Below are 22,217 nucleotides of genomic sequence, written 5' to 3'. Positions count from 1 at the left end.
TCTTTTCCACATGTTTAATTTATTCATTTCGGCATTATCTTGATGTTATAAATAAACTTATACAAATTAGGAAATCATTACATGAAATTACATAAGTCTTCTACTCAAAACTTCTGAAATTCTATCCCTTATTCTAAATAATACTAAAAAGAAGAGTAAATAATACCAGAAAATAAATTCACAAACAGAAATTCAAAATTTTAGTTCCCTCATTATACCTTCATACTCGCATCTAATATCAAACATAATAGCAACCATATTAAAGCGTATTTTTAGAAACATTGAAAAAAAATACGGTACCCTTTTATGAGAGGAAAGAAATGGAAATGTGCTACTTGCCGATGTGTAGAGGGATTCTTCGAATCTGAATACATACGCTCACTTGTTCCTTTCGGTTACATACTATGAAATCACTGATATGATAATTTGAGGAAATGCACTCTCAACAGGCATTATGTAAACAACAGCTGCCCATAAAAAACAGTAAAACGGACTTTTGTGATAAGTCTTTAATGTGAGCACTTCCGTCATATTGATTCATCTCACTAAGTGTTTCTGAAGAGAGCAGCGTAAGAGGACGGTTTCTTCAATCACATGATAGAACTGCTGAAACGGAAAGGATAAAGAAGGAAACACTGGATATCAGAAGGCGCTATCCAACCGTAATGCCAAGATAAAGTAAATGAAATGCGTGACCTATTGTGAAGGGGGTTCTAGTCATCTTGAATCTCACTCTATTGGCACTGCTGATAACTCCATCTCTGCTCAATTTACGTCGTGTTGTGTCGTAAATATCAAACTGTATCTTTACATGTCTTTGGTATATCTTCACGTATCACGTCTGCTCTTTATATGGTGTCTTAAGCAGATTGAGATTGATGCGTAAAATGGTTTGAAAATAATTATTATTCATTATACAGCAACTTTGCACATGATTACAAAATCTCTTTAGAAATGTGCTGAGATATATCAGATCCCTATGAAGAAAAAAGGCTTAAAATAGTGGAACTGTTCAACTGTTGAACAACGATAAACTGTATTCATATGGAGATAAAGCAATAAATAATATTACTGAACAAGATACAGCCTACAAAAGTAACAAAACATTTAGTTCATTTATATCAGTGATATCGAGTGATAACAATGCAACCGTAGCAGACTATTAACACATTTATTGTTGTGGATTACGAATAGTTTTATTCACTTGCATTTGAGTGCAATCGGAAATTTTTGTGCACAAACTGATGCCGTGTGTTACCGCCGTTTATTTATAAAATTTGTGTTGAACTTTAAACTTCAGCATCACACTTGTCTTAATTAAGTTCAGAACGAAGCGGTATACGCCAGGGCGTAAAGAGATTTAATGATGAGATTTTAAAATGACAGAATAGGAAAGTAGATCCAGCTAACATTCCATAAAACTAACGAACCTACAACCTAGCATTACATAAACACCTGACATCTAGTCGAAAGCAAGCCAAACTGATGTCTTAGAACAACTTCCATCTTTCTTATCACTTAATTCACTGAAATTTGATCCTTAATGTATTCTCTCCCGAATTTTGATTATACTATAGTTTATTCTTTTCCCAACCAATTTTTATTAAACTCCCACCAACAATGGAACGAGGCAGCAAAAATACCGGGAGAAAATCCTTTAAAAATCAGCAATTGCTCAATTGAGTGAATAATCGGATGAAAATATTAATCACTGACATGACTACAGAGAAACATGTACTATAAAGTTATAGGTTTTATTTTTGAAAGAATTTCAGAAATATTTAACCATAAATTAAATTATCTAGAATTGTTTAAACAAATGTATAAGAACATCATTCTTATGGGAGCACGGAACAATTAGCCACATCTATTATTTAGTAGAATGATGAGAGTAATCATTAACAAGGGTTTCCAATATATTTTGTGTGAATCAAATCTGTTCAAGTGAATTAAAGGAACTTTTCTTCAACACCCATTCAAATATAGGAAACAAAGCATCAGTGGTTCACAAAATTCTGGAATTCTGCGTCGGATTAAGAATTACAGATTTAGGGAAGAGCGTAACAAGGTTCGGCCAACAAAACTACATCATCCATCTGATTTAAAGTTAGTATAACGTATATCGAAATTTGTCACTATATATGGTTCTTCTTGAAATGACTTCAATATGCTGTTATTATATCAATTTCCACCATGAAACAATGACAAATGGAAGATTAACAGAGAAAATAATGTAAAGAGAATAACTGCACAGCTGTTGGATCACTTATTTTTGACAACTTACTAACTGCTTTTTCATCGATTATATCTCACATGAAAAGCGTTGCGTCGCACTTGCTAGACAACACAAAAGATTTCTGGATAATTCATCAGTACCAGATAGAACATTGTAAGCCAAAAAGCAGCAATTTATGAAATTGGAAAAGATTAAACGTGAAAATAAGCATATATTTTGCTGACAAGTTGGCATAATTAAATGATTGGGAAAAGGATGGTAAAGTAACTTGATAAAACAATATATGAAAACATTTTAGCATTTTAAAACATGAAGACCAGAGGAAAAATACATTTGGGTGATAAAAATGCCCCTTTACAAGATTATGGACATAAATATTTCCAATTAGGAGCAAAATTTTCGAGTCAACTGTATAATTTTCCGTGGAACATCGCTTTCGCTACTCCAACATATGTATGTATCGAATATGCCACGTGTTTTCACATATTCCAGAAAGCTTGGTATGTTGCCACCAACACCGAAGTAAAACATTTTTGCAGCTAACAAACTGAAGTTTGTAATTACATAAATTTACATTAAAAAAAAAGGAGTAAATAAAAATAGGATCATACTAGAAAGTACAAGAAGAGTATTAGAGAAATGCTAGAAAATATTGACCCGAAATATTAGGACGATGTAGGAGAACTATTAATCCAATGAAAAGCTCTTCCACTTCATTTTTTGACAACATAAAAAGAATCGAAGATTGGGAATAAAAGTTCTGTAGCCTTGGATTCCGTATAACTGAAAATTGGTTGAAAAATTGGTAGCTGAAAAAGTATGAATTTTTAAGTAAGTCACTTACATTAATCCATCGGCTGGAAGAACAACATCAAACAATTTGTGCAAAATCTCATAATGTTCTTCGTTGTAGATCGTTTCAGATGTTAAAACAACTTCAAACCTAAAATATGATTAGGCAAAAAACATAATAAATCAGTAAGACAAGAAAATTATAGCTTTACTTTTTCAGCTTTCTCACATATTCGAATAAGCTGATGGATCATTTTGAAAAAAGTGGAGGGGAGTGGTTTTTACGATACACTATTCTTTGTCTCAAAAAATCCGTACTATGCACATTATTTTCCCAGGAAATGAATCAAAAGGTAATGCTGATGATAATTAGAAATAGTTGCAAAGGTGCAATCAATGATCCAAGTAAGCAGCTATCTAGCAAATCAACTATGTTGGAAATCTCTTGCACTAAAACTTTCCTTGAACTTTTTCCTCCACAGGTCTAAGCATTTTGACTGTTTTGCACTAACACTAGAACGGCTGTTATTCTTATAAGTCCTATTTATATTTTCCAAACATTAAATTAACACCCTAATCGATTATTGATCAGAAACTAAACATTGTTGTAAAGTTACTAATTCCTATCTTTATTAAGAAATTATTGATATAGTACTTCTTGATTTGCTGGAAGCGAACTATTATAACCTCCAGATGTAATAAAATAGTTCATTTGGATTCAGAGAAAGTAAGAGAATAGTAATTTTACTGTTATTAAACTCCGAAGTTTCACATTTATCACATTTCCAATAAGTCAGCACAGACTACCTAATACGACCACTGCTTTGTATCTACACCTATAATATACTGCAGAGACTGCATTGCACATCTATCGAAACATTCAAAGTCTAGTAGGGAAAAACATCTGCACAGAGTTGTGATTAAAATGTGAGACCTCGGAATTTAATTTCAACGGAATTATTGTTGTTCCACTTTCTTTGAATCCGAATGAATTACTTTACTACATCTGGAACTTATAATAGTTAGCTTTCACAAATCAAGAAGCACTATATCAAGTACTGATTATTAGTCCAAAGAGGGGCAAATATTGAAGATGCTTAAAGCTAAATAAATTAATAAGCTATATATCACTTGCTTTTATTTTTTCAGTACAAATGTTAATAACTCTAAGATAAAAAAAAATCTCGCTTACTTCTGACCATCTATTTTCTGCTGTAGCGTGGCCCAGTCACAACCATAAAATCGGCAATTCTCCAGGTTAACATTATTGATCGTAAAATTATCCTTTGTAAAACAACTGACAACAACGTCATTCTATAGAAATCAAATACTGTTATGTACCAGGAAGTTATTTATTTGTGATACCCTATTAATTTAGCAAAACTTACATAATCCTGCAAAACGACTTCTTTAGCACCCTTTTGTAATGCCAGAATTGATGGTAATCCCGCACCGCAACCAACCTAAAATTCTGTATTGATAATAAATGTTATATGAATTATAAAAAGTATGAAGTAATAAAATCATGGGGAAAATATTTCCAATTGATAAGCTACCTCAAGAATCTTTTTGTCCCTCAAAATTTGTGGTTCCAGAACTTTATCAATGTATTCGCATAAGTCAATAGCACCTTCCCATACTTTGAATCCACCTGCAAACACAAATTTTTTTTTTCTAGCCTCTGTGCGACCTATCCGGTAATTTGATTGAAAGCTAGGAATAAAAAGTAGTTTTCCAATTCCCTAGTGGCATATAATCTAAAAAACTTTCATAACGCACGAAAAATAATTCGTGAAAAATCAGAGTCGCAACATACCTTCATAGACACCAATGGTACGATCAGAATGTGTGACCTGTCCTAACGATGCATCATCTTGATACCCTCGTTCCTTCACATTTTTGTCTAGTGTAGCTTGATCAACATAGTATAAGCAATGTCCCGATGACAGTTCAACACACTCTGCACCTTCCTTGGCGTCACTAACATTTCTTCTCATCTTACTCATCAGTAGTACAGGTTCACTGAAGTTCAAATAAAACTAAATTTGATATGGTTCGACCGTCCATACTAAACATATGCCATCATGACAAACACATTTCTCTAAAGTTCATGTAAAGTACAATATCAGCCAGTGAGTTAGTAATGCACAACAGCTTCAACTCATGAACTATCAAGGATTTGGCATTTCAATACTCTTAAACCTAATCTACCACTGTATCTCTTTGGAGACATAATTATAATAATAGAAACACAACACACACAAAAAAAAAAAAGAAATTTGTTTAATTGATAAATCTTGAAGAGAAACCACAATTTCTTGTTTGATTTAATCAGATAATGAACAAATCACTATTGTCATCAAACTTTACAATGGCTTGACCATTCAAAAATTAATTACATAAATGAGTAGCAATATCAGCTGCAGTTACAAACGCTGCAGACAACACGCAGTTGCTACACCAAACACTGAGAATACAAATTCCAAAGCAATTTTATTGAAAGAAATCTAAACTTCATCTTGTTTCACTCTTTCGAACAAAGTGACAGTATAGCATATCTAACTTCTGTTATCAGTTTAATGCATGCACTTATTGTTCTACGACGATTACAGTACTGTAAGTGCACGTGACAGATGATTAGACCTCATGTCAACAATAGTGGTGAGGACAATATACTATGAAATTATATGTTGAAAAATATAATGCTTGATAAGCATAGATATCACGACCACTGAAAAGAATAAAACAATTCCCGAAAGATCCCTACGAGAAATCTAGAACATCACACAGCTTCAAATATACTTTTCAAGCTATCTAACATTGGACTGGAACGCTCAACAACCATATAATAATACAGTGACCTCTCTAAATAATACAGTGACCTCGTCCAATGTTAATAAAAGTTCATTTATCATACATATATTCTCCAGTTTTGTGCTCACGGCGCACGCACGAGATAGTAACGCAATCGACGACTCACTAAAGAAAAATACTAGACCTTTACGCAGGACAAGAAAAAAATTCAGACATTTTTAAGATGAAAAGGTTCTACAGAAGTGAGCGGTGCTCAGCTCAATTACGTTCAAACAGGATATCAAAACATTAAAAAGCTATTGACTGTACAACATCCCAGAGACAGAAAAGCATAAATTAGGAAAACCAACGAGGAAGTGATTCTTTCTTAGCTCAATCAAAATATTTGCATTTCTTAAGAGTATTTTAGTAACATATAACAGCAAATAATTTCATTACTGCCATCACAGTTGTTTTAGATTTAAAGAATACATAATAGAAGGATCGATGTATATATACTACGTGGTACTGACATCCTTCTATTGTCAACAAAAATAAATGAATATTTTCGCAAACATGAAATCAATTCCGCATTCCTCTATGTCTTGCATTCCTCTACTTCCGACCTAGCACTTCGACAAGTATCCTACCATCGTAACCATTGATGGGAAACATGAAGTTAATTAAGGTCCAAAATTATTTCAAAAACACCTCCGGAAAATACACATGTGAAATTTTTTTTTTACTAACAATAAACAAACAAATTCATTTTTTGAGCTCCTTACTTTTAGAACTACTTAAAATTTAATCAAAAACCTACTAAAAAATTAGGAACGAACATTGGGCTTAAAAATATATCATAGCTATATGGACAATAAGTTCATCACAGTGACATGATAATAGCATGAATACAGTCATAAATGGTACGCAAAAAGAAATCCAAAATAAAAATAAACGGCAAAAGTAGTCATGACATGAAATAAAAATAACCCTTCAAAAAATCATGGTTTAAATTCGCAATGATTTTAAAAGAATATTACAAATAATTAGGTATTACCTTGGACAAATATATTTTGGAAAAATGAAAAAATCTTGCTTAACCATTGATAAAAATTAAGAAAATGATAATCCGGAAGATGGATAACACTGAAAGCTTGAAATATGAAAAGTACTACAAAGAGACTTGTTCACCTCATAATATGAAAGAACGTGATGGCATCTATGCTAACGCACTAACAAAGGAGTTGTGGAATGGCTTAAGATAGAAATTATTAACGAAAAGGAGGCATCAGAAAATATATGGAAAAATGATATGTGGGTTCCAGAAATAACCTCAATGTTTTTTGTTTCAGCTCATGAACTATAATGAAAGTGAAGGAAAACTTCACAACTTAGCAAACAAGGATGTAGTTAAACCAAGAAAATTGGGTATGAATAATCAAATGGGCCAAAATATATATTAACGCAATGAAAGCGGAACATATCACAGAATCTAGTCGTAAAATTTAAGAAATCAAGAAAGAATCACAGTCATCCAAAAGAAAATTACCATTAATGGCAATGTAACCTCAATTTCCAATAACAAGTGACTTTCACCATCTCATCCTACGTTTCACCATATTTTAATAGGTGAAATAAGGAAAATGAAAAAAGAAAAAAAAAAAAAAAAAAACTTGTTGATAGACCAAACGGTTAGATCCACTGAAGAGTGGATTTTGTAACTGAAGCACAATTCCACTGACAATGGGAACGGCACTGTCGAGTAAAATAAAAATCACAAATGAAATAAGTTTTAGTGAGAAGATAGATTCGCAGCAGAAGAGATAAAGCCTTGTACGGTACCTCCGACCCAACCATGATTCCTTTGCTCCTCTTTTGCCACCACTGTATTCACTTGTTCATGTGTAAACCTCGCTACGGTAGCAATCACTCGAGCCAATGTCTACAACAAATAATTCCAAATAAATTAATAGTACAAGCGACTCAAGAAAAGTATGAAATATAATCCAAATAGTCTAACTAGTTCAAAGTTTGAATTCATTTGCAAAGAGATACTGCTATTAAAATCATAAATTTTACATCCAAAGTCGGATACTTCTACAAACATTGCATAGCACTAGTTCGATTCTGGCGTTTCGTACGCGTCATGCATTGTAGACAAAACAGCATCCCACAAATGTTATACTACATTTCTGCTTATAACAAAAATATACAATATAAGCAATATGAGAGTTTTATCTCGCCTTGAATTCCAAAGGAATTTTCTTCAATGGAACATAGAAAAAACTCACAACACTCTCCTTGCCCAATGTTTCTCGTTCATTCATGTATCGATACAACACATTTCTCAAATACTGAAATATATTTCATTTCAAATTGTATGCAAAATAAGCAAGCACTAATAATAAATTATGATACACGGAACTGCTTCATCTTCTAAATGACGACTGGATTTAGATGAAGGAAAGTCATGCCATATTAATACAGTGGCAAAAAAATGACCTGAGCAACAGCATCAGCTAGCTGAAACTCATTCAGCTCAGAAATTTATTTCATAATTTAATAAAAAATAAACTAACTTCAGCTTCAGTAGGCTCTACGAAGACAACACTGTTCAGATCCTCTTTATCTCTCTATAAATAATGACGCATATTTTCTGATTTCAAATAAAAAGTACTATAGTAACAAAAGAGGAAATATAGCTATGTGGACGAGATATTTCAAGAGTACTAAAATTAAGCAAACAAAAATTCTGAACCAATCATTAATAAATATACCAAAATAGATCCATTCGTGATTGATTCCAAACCAATAACGTTGAACTGTTCAGTAGAGTGCGTCTTCTTACACAGCAGCGTTAATTCCTTTCTGCAATGAAAATAAAGTATTATTAAAGCAAACTGTGTAAGTTTATTCCTTGATGATATTCCTAAGTCAGTAAAAATAATCAAATGCCCACTTATGCGCTTCTTTAACATTTTCTAATTCCTTCTGATATTCTGCCACTTGCTCCCGCAGAGCATATAATTCTTCATAATCCTATAAATTAATGGTCATTATCGATTTTATCACGAATAATACAAAAGTATTCTTACAAAAATTAATTCAGAGTACGACACTTAAGCCGCAGATCTTAAAACTGTGATTTTGTAATCGAAATATGAAGTTAATAATGCAACTGATTAACGAAGAAAAGTTCATAAACTGGTGAAGGAAAAATTCAGTGGTAACTGAATCAACCTAACACAAATTAAAAAATGAAACTTAACAATGAAACCGATCAACTTATCAATATGAAAATCTGGATTAGTTAAACAAACAATAAGCATACTGCCTGCTCAGTTAAATCTGAACTGGTCCTTAAACGTTCGCTGTGCGCACATGTCCTGTGACTAGTTTCCGCATTTTCAATCTCATCACTTTCAGTTTTTTTGGCTGACAGTTCCTGAAGAATTTTCAGAACAGTGTCTTGGACATGCCACTTCATTCATGAAATTTTGATACAGCAATTCAATAAACTAGATTACTTCTCTTCAGATATTGATTAATAATTTTTGGAAATATAGTTATGTATATAATAAAGAGAAAGAGATCATAACATATAAATTAATTCAAGAATCCTCGACAATCATACTTGCAGTTTGGATTGTGTCTCACTCAGCTGTTGTGTGCGTTCGTTTAAATCATGATATAACTGCTTGATTTCTTTTTGCAGATCACGCAGCAGCCGGTGTCGTTCTGATTCCACTTTAGCTGCAACATCATATAAAATGAATCAAATAAACAAGTACAACAAAAATCATTTGGTAATTTCAATTTTCAAATTTCTCAATTACACTTGCCTGAGGCTTTCGCTGATTCCTCACATGCAGTTCTTTGCATAGTTACAATTTCTAGTTGCAGTTTTTCCACTTCCTTTTCAAAATGCTCATTCTTATGTAACAGCATTTTTCGTTCTTGTTCCAGCTGCTCAGCAATTTGATTGCTCTCTGAAGATAAATCTTGCATGAAAATTTGAATGATGAAACAAATACTATTAGTGAACAGAACTACTTTCCTTTCTGCAATCAGATTCTTAGATAAATTTCACACGAACATTAATTACCTCGTAAACGCATGTTTTGAGCATTCACATTTTCTAGTTCACCTTGTAGCGAAGCAATTTTTTGATTTTGTAATTTTAATTGTTTCTTTGCTTCCTCTACAGATGTACCCATAGAATTCAGTTGATTTTCCATTTCAGCGCATTTCTGAAATTATCTACAGAATGCGAAGAGCAGCAGATATCTAATTCTAGATTTACACAATTTATACTGACAGATGTGATAACATATAACTAATTTCAAATTTATACGTATTATGAAACAATTTTAAATATTTTGCTCCCAAAAAAGAAGTAGTGAAGCCATTCACTATTATGATACTGAATTTTTTTTATTACAGCCTATACACGGTGAGAAAAAACGAAAGTTTAACATTCAGTTTCATGTCTCTTTCATCGGATATCGCTTGGATAGTAGCTCGCAAATCATTTATGATTTTTTCATTTTGTCTATCAAAAAGCTTTTGTTCCAGAGAATTGATATTTAATTTCTGCTCTTCAACTTGAAAATCTCTTTCAGCTATTTGTGATCGCATTTTTTCGATCTGGAATGGTAAGGAACATAAAAATACTGAGAATACCAAGCCAGCAATATAAATTTGAAAACAGCACACAATAGAGAAATTCAAGATGTGTATGCCTATCAATAGCTCGGCAAAAAAATCATACCAATGATATTTGTATAATCTTGGCATTCCTTCCGAAGCATCCCTTAGAATCCTCACCAGATATTAGACATGATACTTTAACAATTAACCTGTAAAAGAAGTTCTGTCTTCTCAGCTTTTTCATCAGTTTCACACTGTTCCTTCATTTCCAACACTTTTTGCTCCGCTTTCTTCTTTATTTCCTCTGCTCGTCGCTCATTTTCCTACAATCTGATAAAGCTGTAATGTGAAAATAATTAGAGATCTTCCAATTTCATAAAATGAATTGAATGATCCTAATTCTTGAATGCGCGAAAAAGAATATGTTAACGATATTTCTTCGATTTTACTTTAAGCAATGCCGTAAGAAAAAGCAAAAAATGATTGGTTAGTAAAAAGCAAACCAGTCGGTTGAATAAAAACGAGGAAAAAACTGACAAAAATAAAAACAATTAATCACCTGTCTGAATTGTTGTATGACCCTCTGGCAATCCTCTCTAGCTAAGGAAAGCTCGGTAACAAAACGATCTTTCTCGATTCGTACAAAATCCATGCTCCCTAGTTGCTTTCGTGCTTCTTCCAAATTGCTCTGAGCATTTTCCAGTGCAACAGCATACTGATTTCTAAACTATTACTTATTCTCTGATGCATTTTATGAGTAAGTCAATGAAAAAATGACTAAAAAAGGAAATAAAAAAACGACTAAAAGAAAAAAATGAAATGAAAATATGCTAGCATGCAACCAAACTTTCCTTTGCAGAACAGCAATCTCATTTACTGAACTAGATGATCCATTTTTCAAAAGTGAATTCCTGACTGATTGTCTTAATTATAATTGCAACACAAAAAAAAAATCAGATGCACATCTCTACCAATTTTCTTTTTAATTTCATAGATAATAAAATATGCAAAACCATGTAGAAACAATATTAAAAAATTAGATATTCAAAACGTATTTAAAATTGCTTGGAGAATACACAGTGACGTCTAACACAATTAAAGAGTGTAAAATGCTAAAAGTTATAACAACATAAGCATGCCATTGGCTGGAAACTAACAAGAAGTGAACTCTATCAGCCCTGTTTGATGTGAGGCAATTACGACTGTTGGCTGGAAAAACCTAGTATTTCAATTCATGAGTGGTTTAAGCATTAGGTTTCTACAGGAGTTGTTCACAGCGAAACTATTTTTGAGAAGCCAAGCTATCGAACAAAAATGGAAGTACAACTTGGAACATGCATAACCTTATCTTTTGCTCCTTCTCCTTCTCCTTTTTTTCCTTGTTAAGTTCAGTTTCGAGAAATTCCTCATTGTTTTTCCTCTCTTGAAGTTCAATCTTCACTTTATTCAAATTTTCTTTTGCTTCAGTAAGATCATTTTCCAGAATCAGTTGTCGTTTTTGTTCTTCTTCTAAACTTTTCTTCAGTAATTCTAAGTCAGCATTTTCCTTCATCCCTTGTTCTTTTATCTTCTTCTGTAGTTCACTCATGATATTTTCCTATAATCGTATATCATACATCTGTTGCTTTCAGAACAATATTCGAAGAATGGAAATATAAGAGAATTTTACTATTCAATTCTCATCTAAAATTCGGACTTGGAGCCTTTTAGGGATCAAAATACAATATAAAATACGAACCATTATCATCACACTCCAACCGCTAAAGAAAAATCAATTATTGCACTGACAAAATTAGTACCACGAAATGCATATTTCATTATCAAAGCAGTTGATTTCCATCCATTAAGTTAATTATGATAAGATTTAAAAAGTACCTTATGAAGAAATTCAATCCTTAACTTTTCGTTCACTGCTTCTAGTTCTTCATTTTTCGTTACCATTTCATCTAGTTTTAATGATCTTTCTTTAATTTCGTTTCTAGCAATTATAACAGCGCTTCGTAGGCTGTTTGTCTCGTCAACCTTAAAAGAAACAATCTCAAAATGGTGACACTCTAACCAACGCTAATGAATTTATCTTCAAATGAACTGAATAGGGTGATAAAACATAGAATGAATAAGCTCCTATCTTTTACTCAATAAAATATTTTTAATATAATCCCGATATCAGACTCTAAGGAAGTACAATGTTCACTTGACCACTACCAAGATTTTTGATTTGTTATTCGATATTTTTTGATAAGGCTTCCCAAAACCACTTAAAACTTGACAAATGAATTAAATACCTGATCTCTCAATTTTTTTTTTAGTTTCTCTACTTTTGAATCATTTCTGCATAGAGTTTCACAGACATTCACTTCCATTTCTTCCATTTTTATCTTTAGATTATCCCGGTTAACACGAATATCTTCCATTTCCTTCATCATATTATTCTTCTCTTCTATAATTTCTTGTAGATTTTTTTCCAGTGATTCCATACTAGCCACAAGTGAGGATTTTTCATTTTCCATCCTGAAATTCTATATGGAAAACAATTACATACTTTTTTTCCATTTCTAATAGACGCAATGATGATGGCTTAAAATGGCTTAGAGGTCTAAGCATTCCCTTCAATATTACAATTTCATGATCAAAACAACGGAATATTTTACACTGTTAAACAGGACGCAAAGATTTACTTAGGAAACATTCCTCTTCATTTAAACACTTACAGATTTAACTTGCTTCGAAGCTCTTCAAGTATTTCATTCTCCTCCTTAACACTGTTAACTTTTCTACTTGGAATACTTGGAAGTTCTTTACTACCAGAAAGACATGATTCCTTCAATTTCACGTCTTCAAAAAGATCTAAATCCTAAAAATACGGGCAAAAGAAAATAAAAACTGTATTTCAAAGAATCTATCTGCAATCATTAGTTCTTCTTAAAGACGTAAATGGTAGCAATTTCAAACAAAAATATTCATTTATTTCACTGTTTTTATCTTTTGTCGTATGGATATGACCAAGATATGACAAGTTTTGTTATCATTTGAAAAAAAAAAAAAATATTTAGATTAGATCTGATAATTCTACAAACTTTGACTATTGTAAAAAGAAAAAAAGAAAAGAACAAACTTGTGAAATATCTATCGGTTTCAAACCTGTTTCTTCTTCCACATCTCGTTCTAGGAAATTTACCTTCCCGCTCAACATATCACCTTCCTTTGATTCTGATTCTTCCTAGGAAATTTGTTTCTTCTTTAGATTTATTCGATTTTTTTTTTTTTTTTTTAGACCCAGTAAATTATTATTCGATGGATAGTTTATCTCAACACTTGAAAATGACAACCGATACAACACCATTTTTGAAAACAAAAAAATTTTTTGACCTAATAATGATAATAATATTCTAGCAAGAAATACCAATTTTCGTGACTATTTTGAAAGAATCACTCTTACTACCTTCACACCAAAACTGTTTTTTTAACTTTTATATTAAATGCAATATAATCCAAAATACATTTATTTATTATGCCAAAGCGGACAAAACCATATATGTTCAGATTTGATAGAAAAACATTTACTTTTTTCTTCAGATGTTCCACTGCTTTAAACAATGCTTGTTTCTCGTCGTTTAACTTCTGAATATCCGCCTGCTGGTCTTCCACTTCATTTTTCAATTGTTTATTTTCGTCACTCAATAATGCAATCTTCTCATCGAGATCGTTTGTTTTTTGTACGTCTTCCTAAGAAAAAGGGAAAAACGTAACAACGATGATAGTGTGACATAATTTGAAACATGAACTGTTAATCCTTAAAGAAAAAGAAAATAAGAAGAATGAATTACAAAAAAAAAACTATTTATCTTCGAAATCCTTATCAGAAAGCATTCATTTCAAATCCACAATCGACCGCAAAAAATGTCTAATCTCATCCCTAAAATAGTAATAATAAACCTGCAAAAGTCTGTAATTCATCTCTTCTGTTTCACTTTTGTCCACCTCTGTTTCAATCCACTGATGATTGTTTAGCTTCTCCTTTTCTAACTGAAGAGCTCGTCGATCTACTACAACTTATAATCTTCCATACTCAATATTTCTCGTTGTTTCATAGCCCAAAGCAAGCAATTCAAAAATGTTTTAACAAAAAAGAGAATCATACTAATATAAAAAATAAAACCTTCCAGCTCATACGCAGCCTTTTGCATCCTTTCTTCCATTTCCGAATATCTTTTCTCGATCTCATCACGTTCTGCCTGAGCTGCCTTTAGTTGTTGCTGAGGAAAGTTAAATTTTATCAGTAAACTGCATTCAATGTGTAAGTGCACTAAAATACGTAAATACCAAAAAAAATTATTCCTTTGTTTAGATGCACGGCAGAATGTAAGATAGGAAATAAAATGTGTCTCTAATGTATTAAAGCGCTATTTACGAGTTTGCTAAGAGTACAGGAAAAAGGAAAACCTAAGCGGTTAAATAAAGTATGTACGTCGGCAACATTGATAACATTACAATGAAATATTATAATGACAGAATATAAATAAACACTGAAAATAATAATAATAGGAAGGAAAAGAACCTGCAAATGTTGATGGATTTTTGATAGTTCTTGACTAGACGCTAATTCTGTACTCAGAATCTCTTTCTCAGATTCCAGATTCGCAATGGCTGCTGTTTTCTGTTCCAAATTTCCATAAAGTTCTTCTATCGTTTTATCTCTATTTGACAGTCTGTAACGACAATTAAGATTACACATTCAAAAAAAAAAAGACATAGAAAATATTGAATACAATCAAACAATGTCACAAAAGGAGCAACAAAACTGTATTAATAGTACTTGTAAAAGAAATCAGAAAGCAACATGAAAATATTTGTTTCACAATGTAAAATTTGCGTATTAGGCTGTATTATTAGGCTTCCAACGATATCACATATATATAACTATTTGCATATAGCGTCAGGATAGTTTGATTTCGTTGATTTTGATATTTATGTAAATCTTTGTTTTTTTTTTTTGTTTTGTTGATACTCATGTAAATTTTTGTTTTATTTCTTAATATAAATAATCGAAAAAAAGGTCGTTATTGTTGTTATTGTCTCGCAACATATATGTGATATAAAATTTATTTAATTTCGATTATAAGTTTCATTTCAATGTTAACAATGTGGTTTGAGACCAAAAATGTAGCTTAAACTGAAGGAGTTATTTAACTTCTATAATTTTTCCGAAAAAGTGATATATTAATGAAAACGTGTCACTATGTGAAATGGTATCACAAGAATATTAGAAGCAAAACCCACTTTTGGCTGAACTCGATAAGTTCTTGTTTCAATTCTACCATTTCGGCATTTCTTTGCATTAATTCTTTTCTGGAATCATTCTCTTTCAAAATTTTTTCATAATTCTCTTTCAGTATTGACATCTCCGTGCGCATTATATTTATCTCATTCTCATGTTGTTTCTGAAAATTAGAGGGTAGTGAACTGGAAAATAAATATCTCGTGATAACATTAAAAAATCAAACGTGACGACACGGGAAGTTGTTCTAAACTCATCTATCCTGAGCACTTTTATAATGCATACCATTTATGAAATAATACATATTAGAAAACCCTTCCAACATGACTAAAATTTACAAGCACATTTTTAAAAGACCATAGTCTGGATAAGGGAAGTGCTTTAACGTTCATACCCTTAAATGATCGATTATCTGCCGCTTCGTTATTAATTCATTAACAAGTTCTTCATTTCGATTTTCAGTTCCTTCCACTGTTTCCTGCTTGCTGATCTTCAATCCTTCCAGTTCATCTTGAAGCTGTTTGTTTGATTTCATAGCCACTTCAAAATCCTGAAATGTTGCCCAGATGTCATCAAGATATTTTTTATCTCAAAAGTTTTAAAGCTAATATACAAATAACAGTTTATTCGTATATAATTTACTCTTTTGAGCGCTGCTAAGATTTCTTCCTCTTTATTTTTGATTTCATTAATTTCCTGTTGATGTCTTTCTTTATTGGATTCAATAGAAATAGATAGTTCTTCCACTTGCTGTCGATGCCTTTCTTTCATATCATCCAAAACTGACTTCAAATGCAATTTCTCCTAAAAAATTTGCTAGCCGTAAGCTCATGCAAATTCTGAGACTGTCCTGCTTGCTTATATATCTTTTATTAAAAAATAGAGCATGTTCTAACAAGCTAGCGTAAAATTATTCACTGCAGTTTGTGTGTTGAAACTTATAAAATATGGAACAACCGCAGTGAGCTGTTCCACTTGAACGCCCAAATTCTCATTCTTTCGATCATGTTCCATTACAGCTGCCACTTTTTGCATTTCTCGTTCCTCGATAGCCAGCTGCATCTGTTCTTCTTGTTCTTTAAATTTCAAAGCCCATTGCTCATCCTGAAATCTAGCAGAATGTTCATAACTGTAAAATTTTCACCGTATTTTAAATAACATATTTAAAAGTGAAATCTCGAAACGAGATAATCAGGTGTAAAAAATTCACCTATAACTGGAAAATATGCGAAAATAAGCCAGTTACTACTAAAAGCTACACAAATATTTTAATTAACTACATATACTCAATGAAGAGATAAACATACATTTTTCATAATCATTTCCTGAAAAAGTCGTTCGTCTTGCTCTCTTTCCTCTGCCCGCTTTCTTTCCATTTCTCTCCTTAACTCTTGTCGTTTTGCCTCTTCTTCGCATCGTATTGCTTTAACACCTTGTTGCTTCGCCTCCGATAGTTTTTTTACCATATCTGCTTTTTCATTTTCCAATGCATCTACAGCTGCCTTCAACTCATCAATTTGCGTTTGCATTTCTGCCCCTGTAAAAAAAAATCTTTTTGAAAGCAGCCTTCAAGATACAACAATATTTTTCTACCAAATAAGAAGTCCGAAGGTTTTCTCTTCACTCACTGCCGATATCAGAGTCTAAGCGTTCAGTACTATTCATATGTATGCGGAGCGTTTTTCTTAGTTTGTGTATAGTGTAAAGCAGCACTTATATAAAATAATCGGAAGTGGAGCGACCGGATTTCATAAAAATCTGTTTACAGAAAAATAAAAAAATGACGAAAAACCTTAATTTTCCAATCAACCATCTAAAAATGAAAACTATCTTATCTTTTTTTTATTGTTTACTACAGATCTCTGGAAGATTGAAAACATTAAAGAATCACCTACACATAAAATTTCTATTCTCTACAAGAAGCCAACATTTGGAAAGAAACAAGAGAATGAAATTTGCTAAACGAATGATACAAAAAAAAAAAAAAAAAAAATACTACCATTTAATTCGAGAACCTTGCATCTGGCACGAGCTATCTGTAGTTCGCCATCCTTCTCCTCTAAAGCTCTGTGCATTTCTGCCTTCACCTTGGCTATTGCAAGTGTACTGCTGCAATAGTATTGGCCCTTATTGCAACAATATTATAGTTTTTATCCTTTTTTTTTTTTTTTTTTTTTGTTTTTTATCCGTTTTTTTATATTACTCATTTACTCATCTAAATAATAATACTAACGCTTCTTCGGAATCAGAAAAGCGTTTAGACCATTCCTCCTCCAGACAATCTACACGACCCTTCCATTCCGCAGTAACTCGTCGAACATCTAAATCGCTAATTTTTTGCTGCAACATTTTAAATAATCTATTCTCAATTTCTTTTAAAAATGATAATTTATGACAGATATTTTACAACGTATTAACTCAAGATCATGACTAATCCATTCCATAATCCTGGTGAGTTCAACGCTTATCACTCTCAATCAGAACAGAGGTAATTTTTTTTTTTTTTTTTTAAACACATAGCTTCCTTTAAAAAAAAAAAAAAAAAGGATAAAGAAATTTAGAAGAAGTCACTACCACTTATCAATCTTCTATTATAATAAAATAAAAAGCCAAAAACTTCAGTTCAGTTGTTTAATAATAATATGAGATGACCGGAAAACACTAAAATAATTCGACTGAAAAAACATTAATTTCACGTTTTAGCTATACATATTAGGAAGCAGTGAAAATAGGCGCTTACTTCATCATACGATGTTACAGTGTTTCTTATTAGTCCTTCATTTTCTTCTGTTAGTTGTCGAATTCTTTCCTTCTTTTCTTCTATACATAAGCGATTTTTTTCCACTAGTTCTTGTAATTCTCTTACCTTACCTTCTGCTTTGCTTTCTTCCTACAAATAACTCTGTACTATTATTTTTCATCTCTAGCATGCAAAACTCATTTCAAGCTCTACTAATTTAACACAATAGACTACACTACAGGAATTGACACTGAATATCTCAAGATAATTAAAATTTGACAAAAGGACAAAGTGAATCTATTATATCAGCCTCTTCGCTTATTGTTAATATTCGTTTAATTTATACTGATCAGGTATTCTTGCCTTGTTTTTTCTTTCAAGCTCCATTTTGTGCATTTTTTCTGTTAGCTCGCGATTTTTTTCGCGTAATTTCCCAATTCTATCGAGCGCTTTATCCTGCATAGCCGATAATACATACTGTAACAAAGAAATTCATTATTTTTGTGAGATAGAATGTTTTGATCTTATCAAATTTATTGGGAAAATATTTTTTTGATTTACTTTACACTTTACACAATGATATAAATTATCATTGTTATTTGCACTTATATATTTTCCTACAGTAAATATTGTAAATTAAAGTAATTTTTCAGTACTATAAATAATATAAATGAAGGAAATTTTTCTATTTTTAAATGGAGTAACATGTTAATATCTGTGCTTCTTAATTTCATAGCACAAAAGTGAACGCTCTCACCCGATATTTTTCGTTCTCCCGCAGTAACTCACTGTACATTTGCATAAGTCGTCGATATTTATCCTGGTAATTTGCCGCACGACCTTGCAATTTATGTAAAACTGTTGAGATCTAAAACCAACCATAACATTCCGTTTTGTTTATGATCTAATAGAATGAAAGTGAGGAAAATTCCAGTTTAAAAACCTCTTAAAGATGGAATCTGATACTAACTGCGATTGACAGACTTTCGATATCACCACTACTTAAAAAAGTTTGAAATTCTGGTCTAGTTCTTTGGAATTCTTTTAATGTCTTCTAAAAACAGAAAAAAAAAGAAACTGTGATTTTATAAAACCTGTTCCTTTGAAGCATTTTGAAACAAGGATGAGGTAGTCACACTTTCACTCTCCACATCTGATGTTATTGTATTGAGCCGATGATCGGAACTTAACATTCCCGGTATAGCAGTAAATAAATTACTGAATGAGCTGAAACGTGTCAGCTCAATGATTTAATTAGATATTTGTGACCGTATTAAGACTACCCTCTGAAAGTATTTGAAAGTTTGATTTATACATCAAACAGACCAAAGACCGTTAAACTATCGACACGGAAAATGCGACATGCCATAGTAAAACATTGACAACCTCTCGCTTTCGAAAGAACCACTTGAATTATGTCGCTGTTGTGACTCACTGAGCAAATCTTGTTCGGGTATTTCTTGCATCATAGCAGAACTATTCGGATTCCGCTCATTCTAGAAAACTTCTATTAATCCCCTTCCTTTCTTAAAAAATGTGAAAATAAGAATGAAAGTACCAATTGTTCTGTATCGAAATTATTTCCAGAGTCATCAACAAAAAGACTTGGAGAGAAGAGTGAAGAATCCCTCCTGGTATCATGTGCGTGACCACCTGCGTCATTTCCAATGTCGTTCTAAAAAAATATTTTCTTGATGACATGAACACCACTTTATCTTCACTGTATTTGAAACTACAGAAAAGTCATACCACACCGGATCGTACTTGTTGGGCAATATTTTCGCTGTACTGTGATACTGTTGCATGCAACCTTCTCGCTTCATCTTCCAACTTTGATTTTAATCCTTTGAACATATCAAATTCAACTCAACCTCAAAAAAAGAATAGAATATGAGAGTAAGAGCTCAAGTCTGAAACACAGCATCGATGTGGTTTTTCCTTCCCATCTGTCCACTTTATTGATCCAACTGATTCCTAGTATTAAGAGATTTCGATTCTAAACACTAACCTAACCACTTCTTCCCCTTGTTTATCCTAACAATTAGAACTTACACATCGTAGCATAATCTCTCATATGATAACGACTGCAATTTCTATAAGATGAATGCACCGCAGCTTCGGCCTCCAATTGAGTTTAACCACTGATTTCTCACAAATAGCTTTTTGTCAAAGTATTCCTCATGTAAAATACGGAACACCAAGAAAGTTAACTTTTGTAATTAAAGATATGGTTGAAATGCTGTCATTTATTATTATCTAGAAGCATTCATAACAGCAAAATAACAAAATCTGCACAAGCAAAACTGATAACTTTCACCGAGGTATTTACGTGGTATACAAGATGAATTTGAAAAATCATGTGCATTACTGGTATAAAAACAGCGCTCTCTTCTGCAACAATATGACATTATCAAAATAGTTATGTGGAAACAACTGACGCTAAAACAATTATGCATTCATATTCAGAATGCATGCAACGTATCAACTCCTATCAAGAGCATCAATGAAACTATTGGATACTTGTAAATGATATCTTGTAACTTCGTCGATTGTTTGTCTAGCTAAATAACACATGTCGAATAAATTGTCGACCGACTTTTGAAGGTATTTCGCATCCAGACTCACGACCTCACTAAAATTCGAAATTTCGAAACTTTGCATATTTATGCCATGAGAAAAAAGAAAAAAAAAAGAAAGAAATTAGAGAATAAACCAAAGGAGAGAGGAGACAATGATGAACCAAATGGGGTAAAAATATATCACACGAGAACAAAGTTTCAAATTTAAGAAAAACTGAGCATATTAACATACACAACCAAATGATGCCCTTGCACATTGTATGTTCGTTTAGCTGTGCTCCTCGACGGTTCTTTGTCAACTGCTAAGGTTCTACAAATTATTTGAGCCTTCTTTTCATTTTCTAAATCAATGTATAATATCCTGAAAAAAAAAAAAAAAAAAAGACAATATTTAATCACATCACAAATACTGTCTAAGTTATTTTAAGTTTAGAAAAAATTCAATACAGGCACGGATTAGATGAAACAGTGAACATATACGAGAGAATTAGAAACTAACGCCTTGTGATTTTCACAAGCAGTCGTTGATTCTAAGGTACTTTCATTGCTGAAATCCTCCGAATTATTTAAAACTTCGCGTTTATCATCGCTCGTTATAGAACCCAAAAAAAAATATATATATATATATATTTTTAACAAGTATACAAGTATATATAACAAGTATATAAAGGTAACAAGTATATATATATATATATATATATAATCAGAACATAATAAACACACTTCTACAAGTTGTATAAGATTCAACGAGATCTACTTCTGATCAAAATGAAGAACAAAGAAAACAAGAACATACCTACTGACAGTTTCATTAGTTCCTCCATATCATTTTTAGATCATTTTGAGGTGCTGCAAATAAGCAAAATCTTGAACGTAAATGGTAGAATATCTGAAGCAATATACTCAAGCATGGATTACATGATGACGAGTGGTAACAAGTATATTGTTTTCTTTTTTTTTACTATTAGGCTTATCTACTAGGAAACAAAGATAAACTGAAGAGAGTACCAATTCCGTTCAAGAACGGAGGAAAAACTAAGACTAAATCATCGCATTTAATTTTTCAAGATACTATCCCGAATATTTATACTTCAACCCAGTGGTCACTATCCCACTTACGAAATAATTTCTTTGTTACAATGACCGATG

At 32.0% G+C, this 22,217-nt stretch overlaps 3 protein-coding genes across 4 annotated transcripts; all 3 read right to left on the bottom strand.

Annotated features, from left to right (window-relative positions):
* Positions 1 to 2,620: 2,620 nt before the first annotated feature.
* Bm10832 (Uncharacterized protein) lies at positions 2,621 to 5,025 on the bottom strand (the record flags this gene model as incomplete). Its single annotated transcript, XM_001900494.2, has 6 exons — positions 2,621 to 2,783; positions 3,081 to 3,179; positions 4,221 to 4,342; positions 4,417 to 4,491; positions 4,585 to 4,679; positions 4,845 to 5,025. 6 exons carry the CDS (start codon positions 5,023 to 5,025, stop codon positions 2,621 to 2,623), a joined length of 735 nt encoding a protein of 244 aa, XP_001900529.2.
* Positions 5,026 to 7,613: 2,588 nt separating this feature from the next.
* Bm4575 (Uncharacterized protein) lies at positions 7,614 to 20,343 on the bottom strand (the record flags this gene model as incomplete). Of its 2 annotated transcripts, XM_043077133.1 has the most annotated exons (35): positions 7,614 to 7,763; positions 8,113 to 8,175; positions 8,401 to 8,454; positions 8,599 to 8,689; positions 8,781 to 8,860; positions 9,153 to 9,266; positions 9,456 to 9,574; positions 9,664 to 9,810; positions 9,927 to 10,071; positions 10,298 to 10,468; positions 10,681 to 10,794; positions 11,031 to 11,193; positions 11,815 to 12,068; positions 12,347 to 12,493; positions 12,757 to 12,982; positions 13,183 to 13,325; positions 13,587 to 13,691; positions 14,036 to 14,197; positions 14,408 to 14,517; positions 14,631 to 14,727; positions 15,030 to 15,180; positions 15,752 to 15,912; positions 16,144 to 16,299; positions 16,392 to 16,553; positions 16,707 to 16,853; positions 17,057 to 17,286; positions 17,749 to 17,858; positions 17,983 to 18,089; positions 18,490 to 18,639; positions 18,853 to 18,966; positions 19,247 to 19,357; positions 19,584 to 19,716; positions 19,876 to 19,985; positions 20,048 to 20,164; positions 20,239 to 20,343. In XM_043077133.1, the coding sequence occupies 35 exons, from the start codon at positions 20,341 to 20,343 to the stop codon at positions 7,614 to 7,616; spliced, it is 4,719 nt and encodes a 1,572-aa protein (XP_042933067.1). The 2 variants fall into 2 exon arrangements, with proteins under 2 accessions (XP_042933067.1, XP_042933068.1); XM_043077134.1 differs by lacking the exon at positions 16,392 to 16,553.
* Positions 20,344 to 20,970: 627 nt separating this feature from the next.
* Positions 20,971 to 21,892, bottom strand: Bm660 (Uncharacterized protein; the record flags this gene model as incomplete). Its single annotated transcript, XM_043077132.1, has 4 exons — positions 20,971 to 21,121; positions 21,301 to 21,429; positions 21,568 to 21,671; positions 21,866 to 21,892. 4 exons carry the CDS (start codon positions 21,890 to 21,892, stop codon positions 20,971 to 20,973), a joined length of 411 nt encoding a protein of 136 aa, XP_042933066.1.
* Between the last annotated feature and the right edge of the window lie 325 nt (positions 21,893 to 22,217).

Source organism: Brugia malayi (genome assembly GCF_000002995.4).
Source record: "Brugia malayi strain FR3 genome assembly, contig: Bm_v4_Chr1_scaffold_001, whole genome shotgun sequence".
NCBI classification, from domain to species: Eukaryota; Metazoa; Nematoda; class Chromadorea; order Rhabditida; family Onchocercidae; genus Brugia; species Brugia malayi.
Note: the sequence above shows the minus strand (reverse complement) of the source record. Positions and strands in the feature narration are given on the sequence as shown.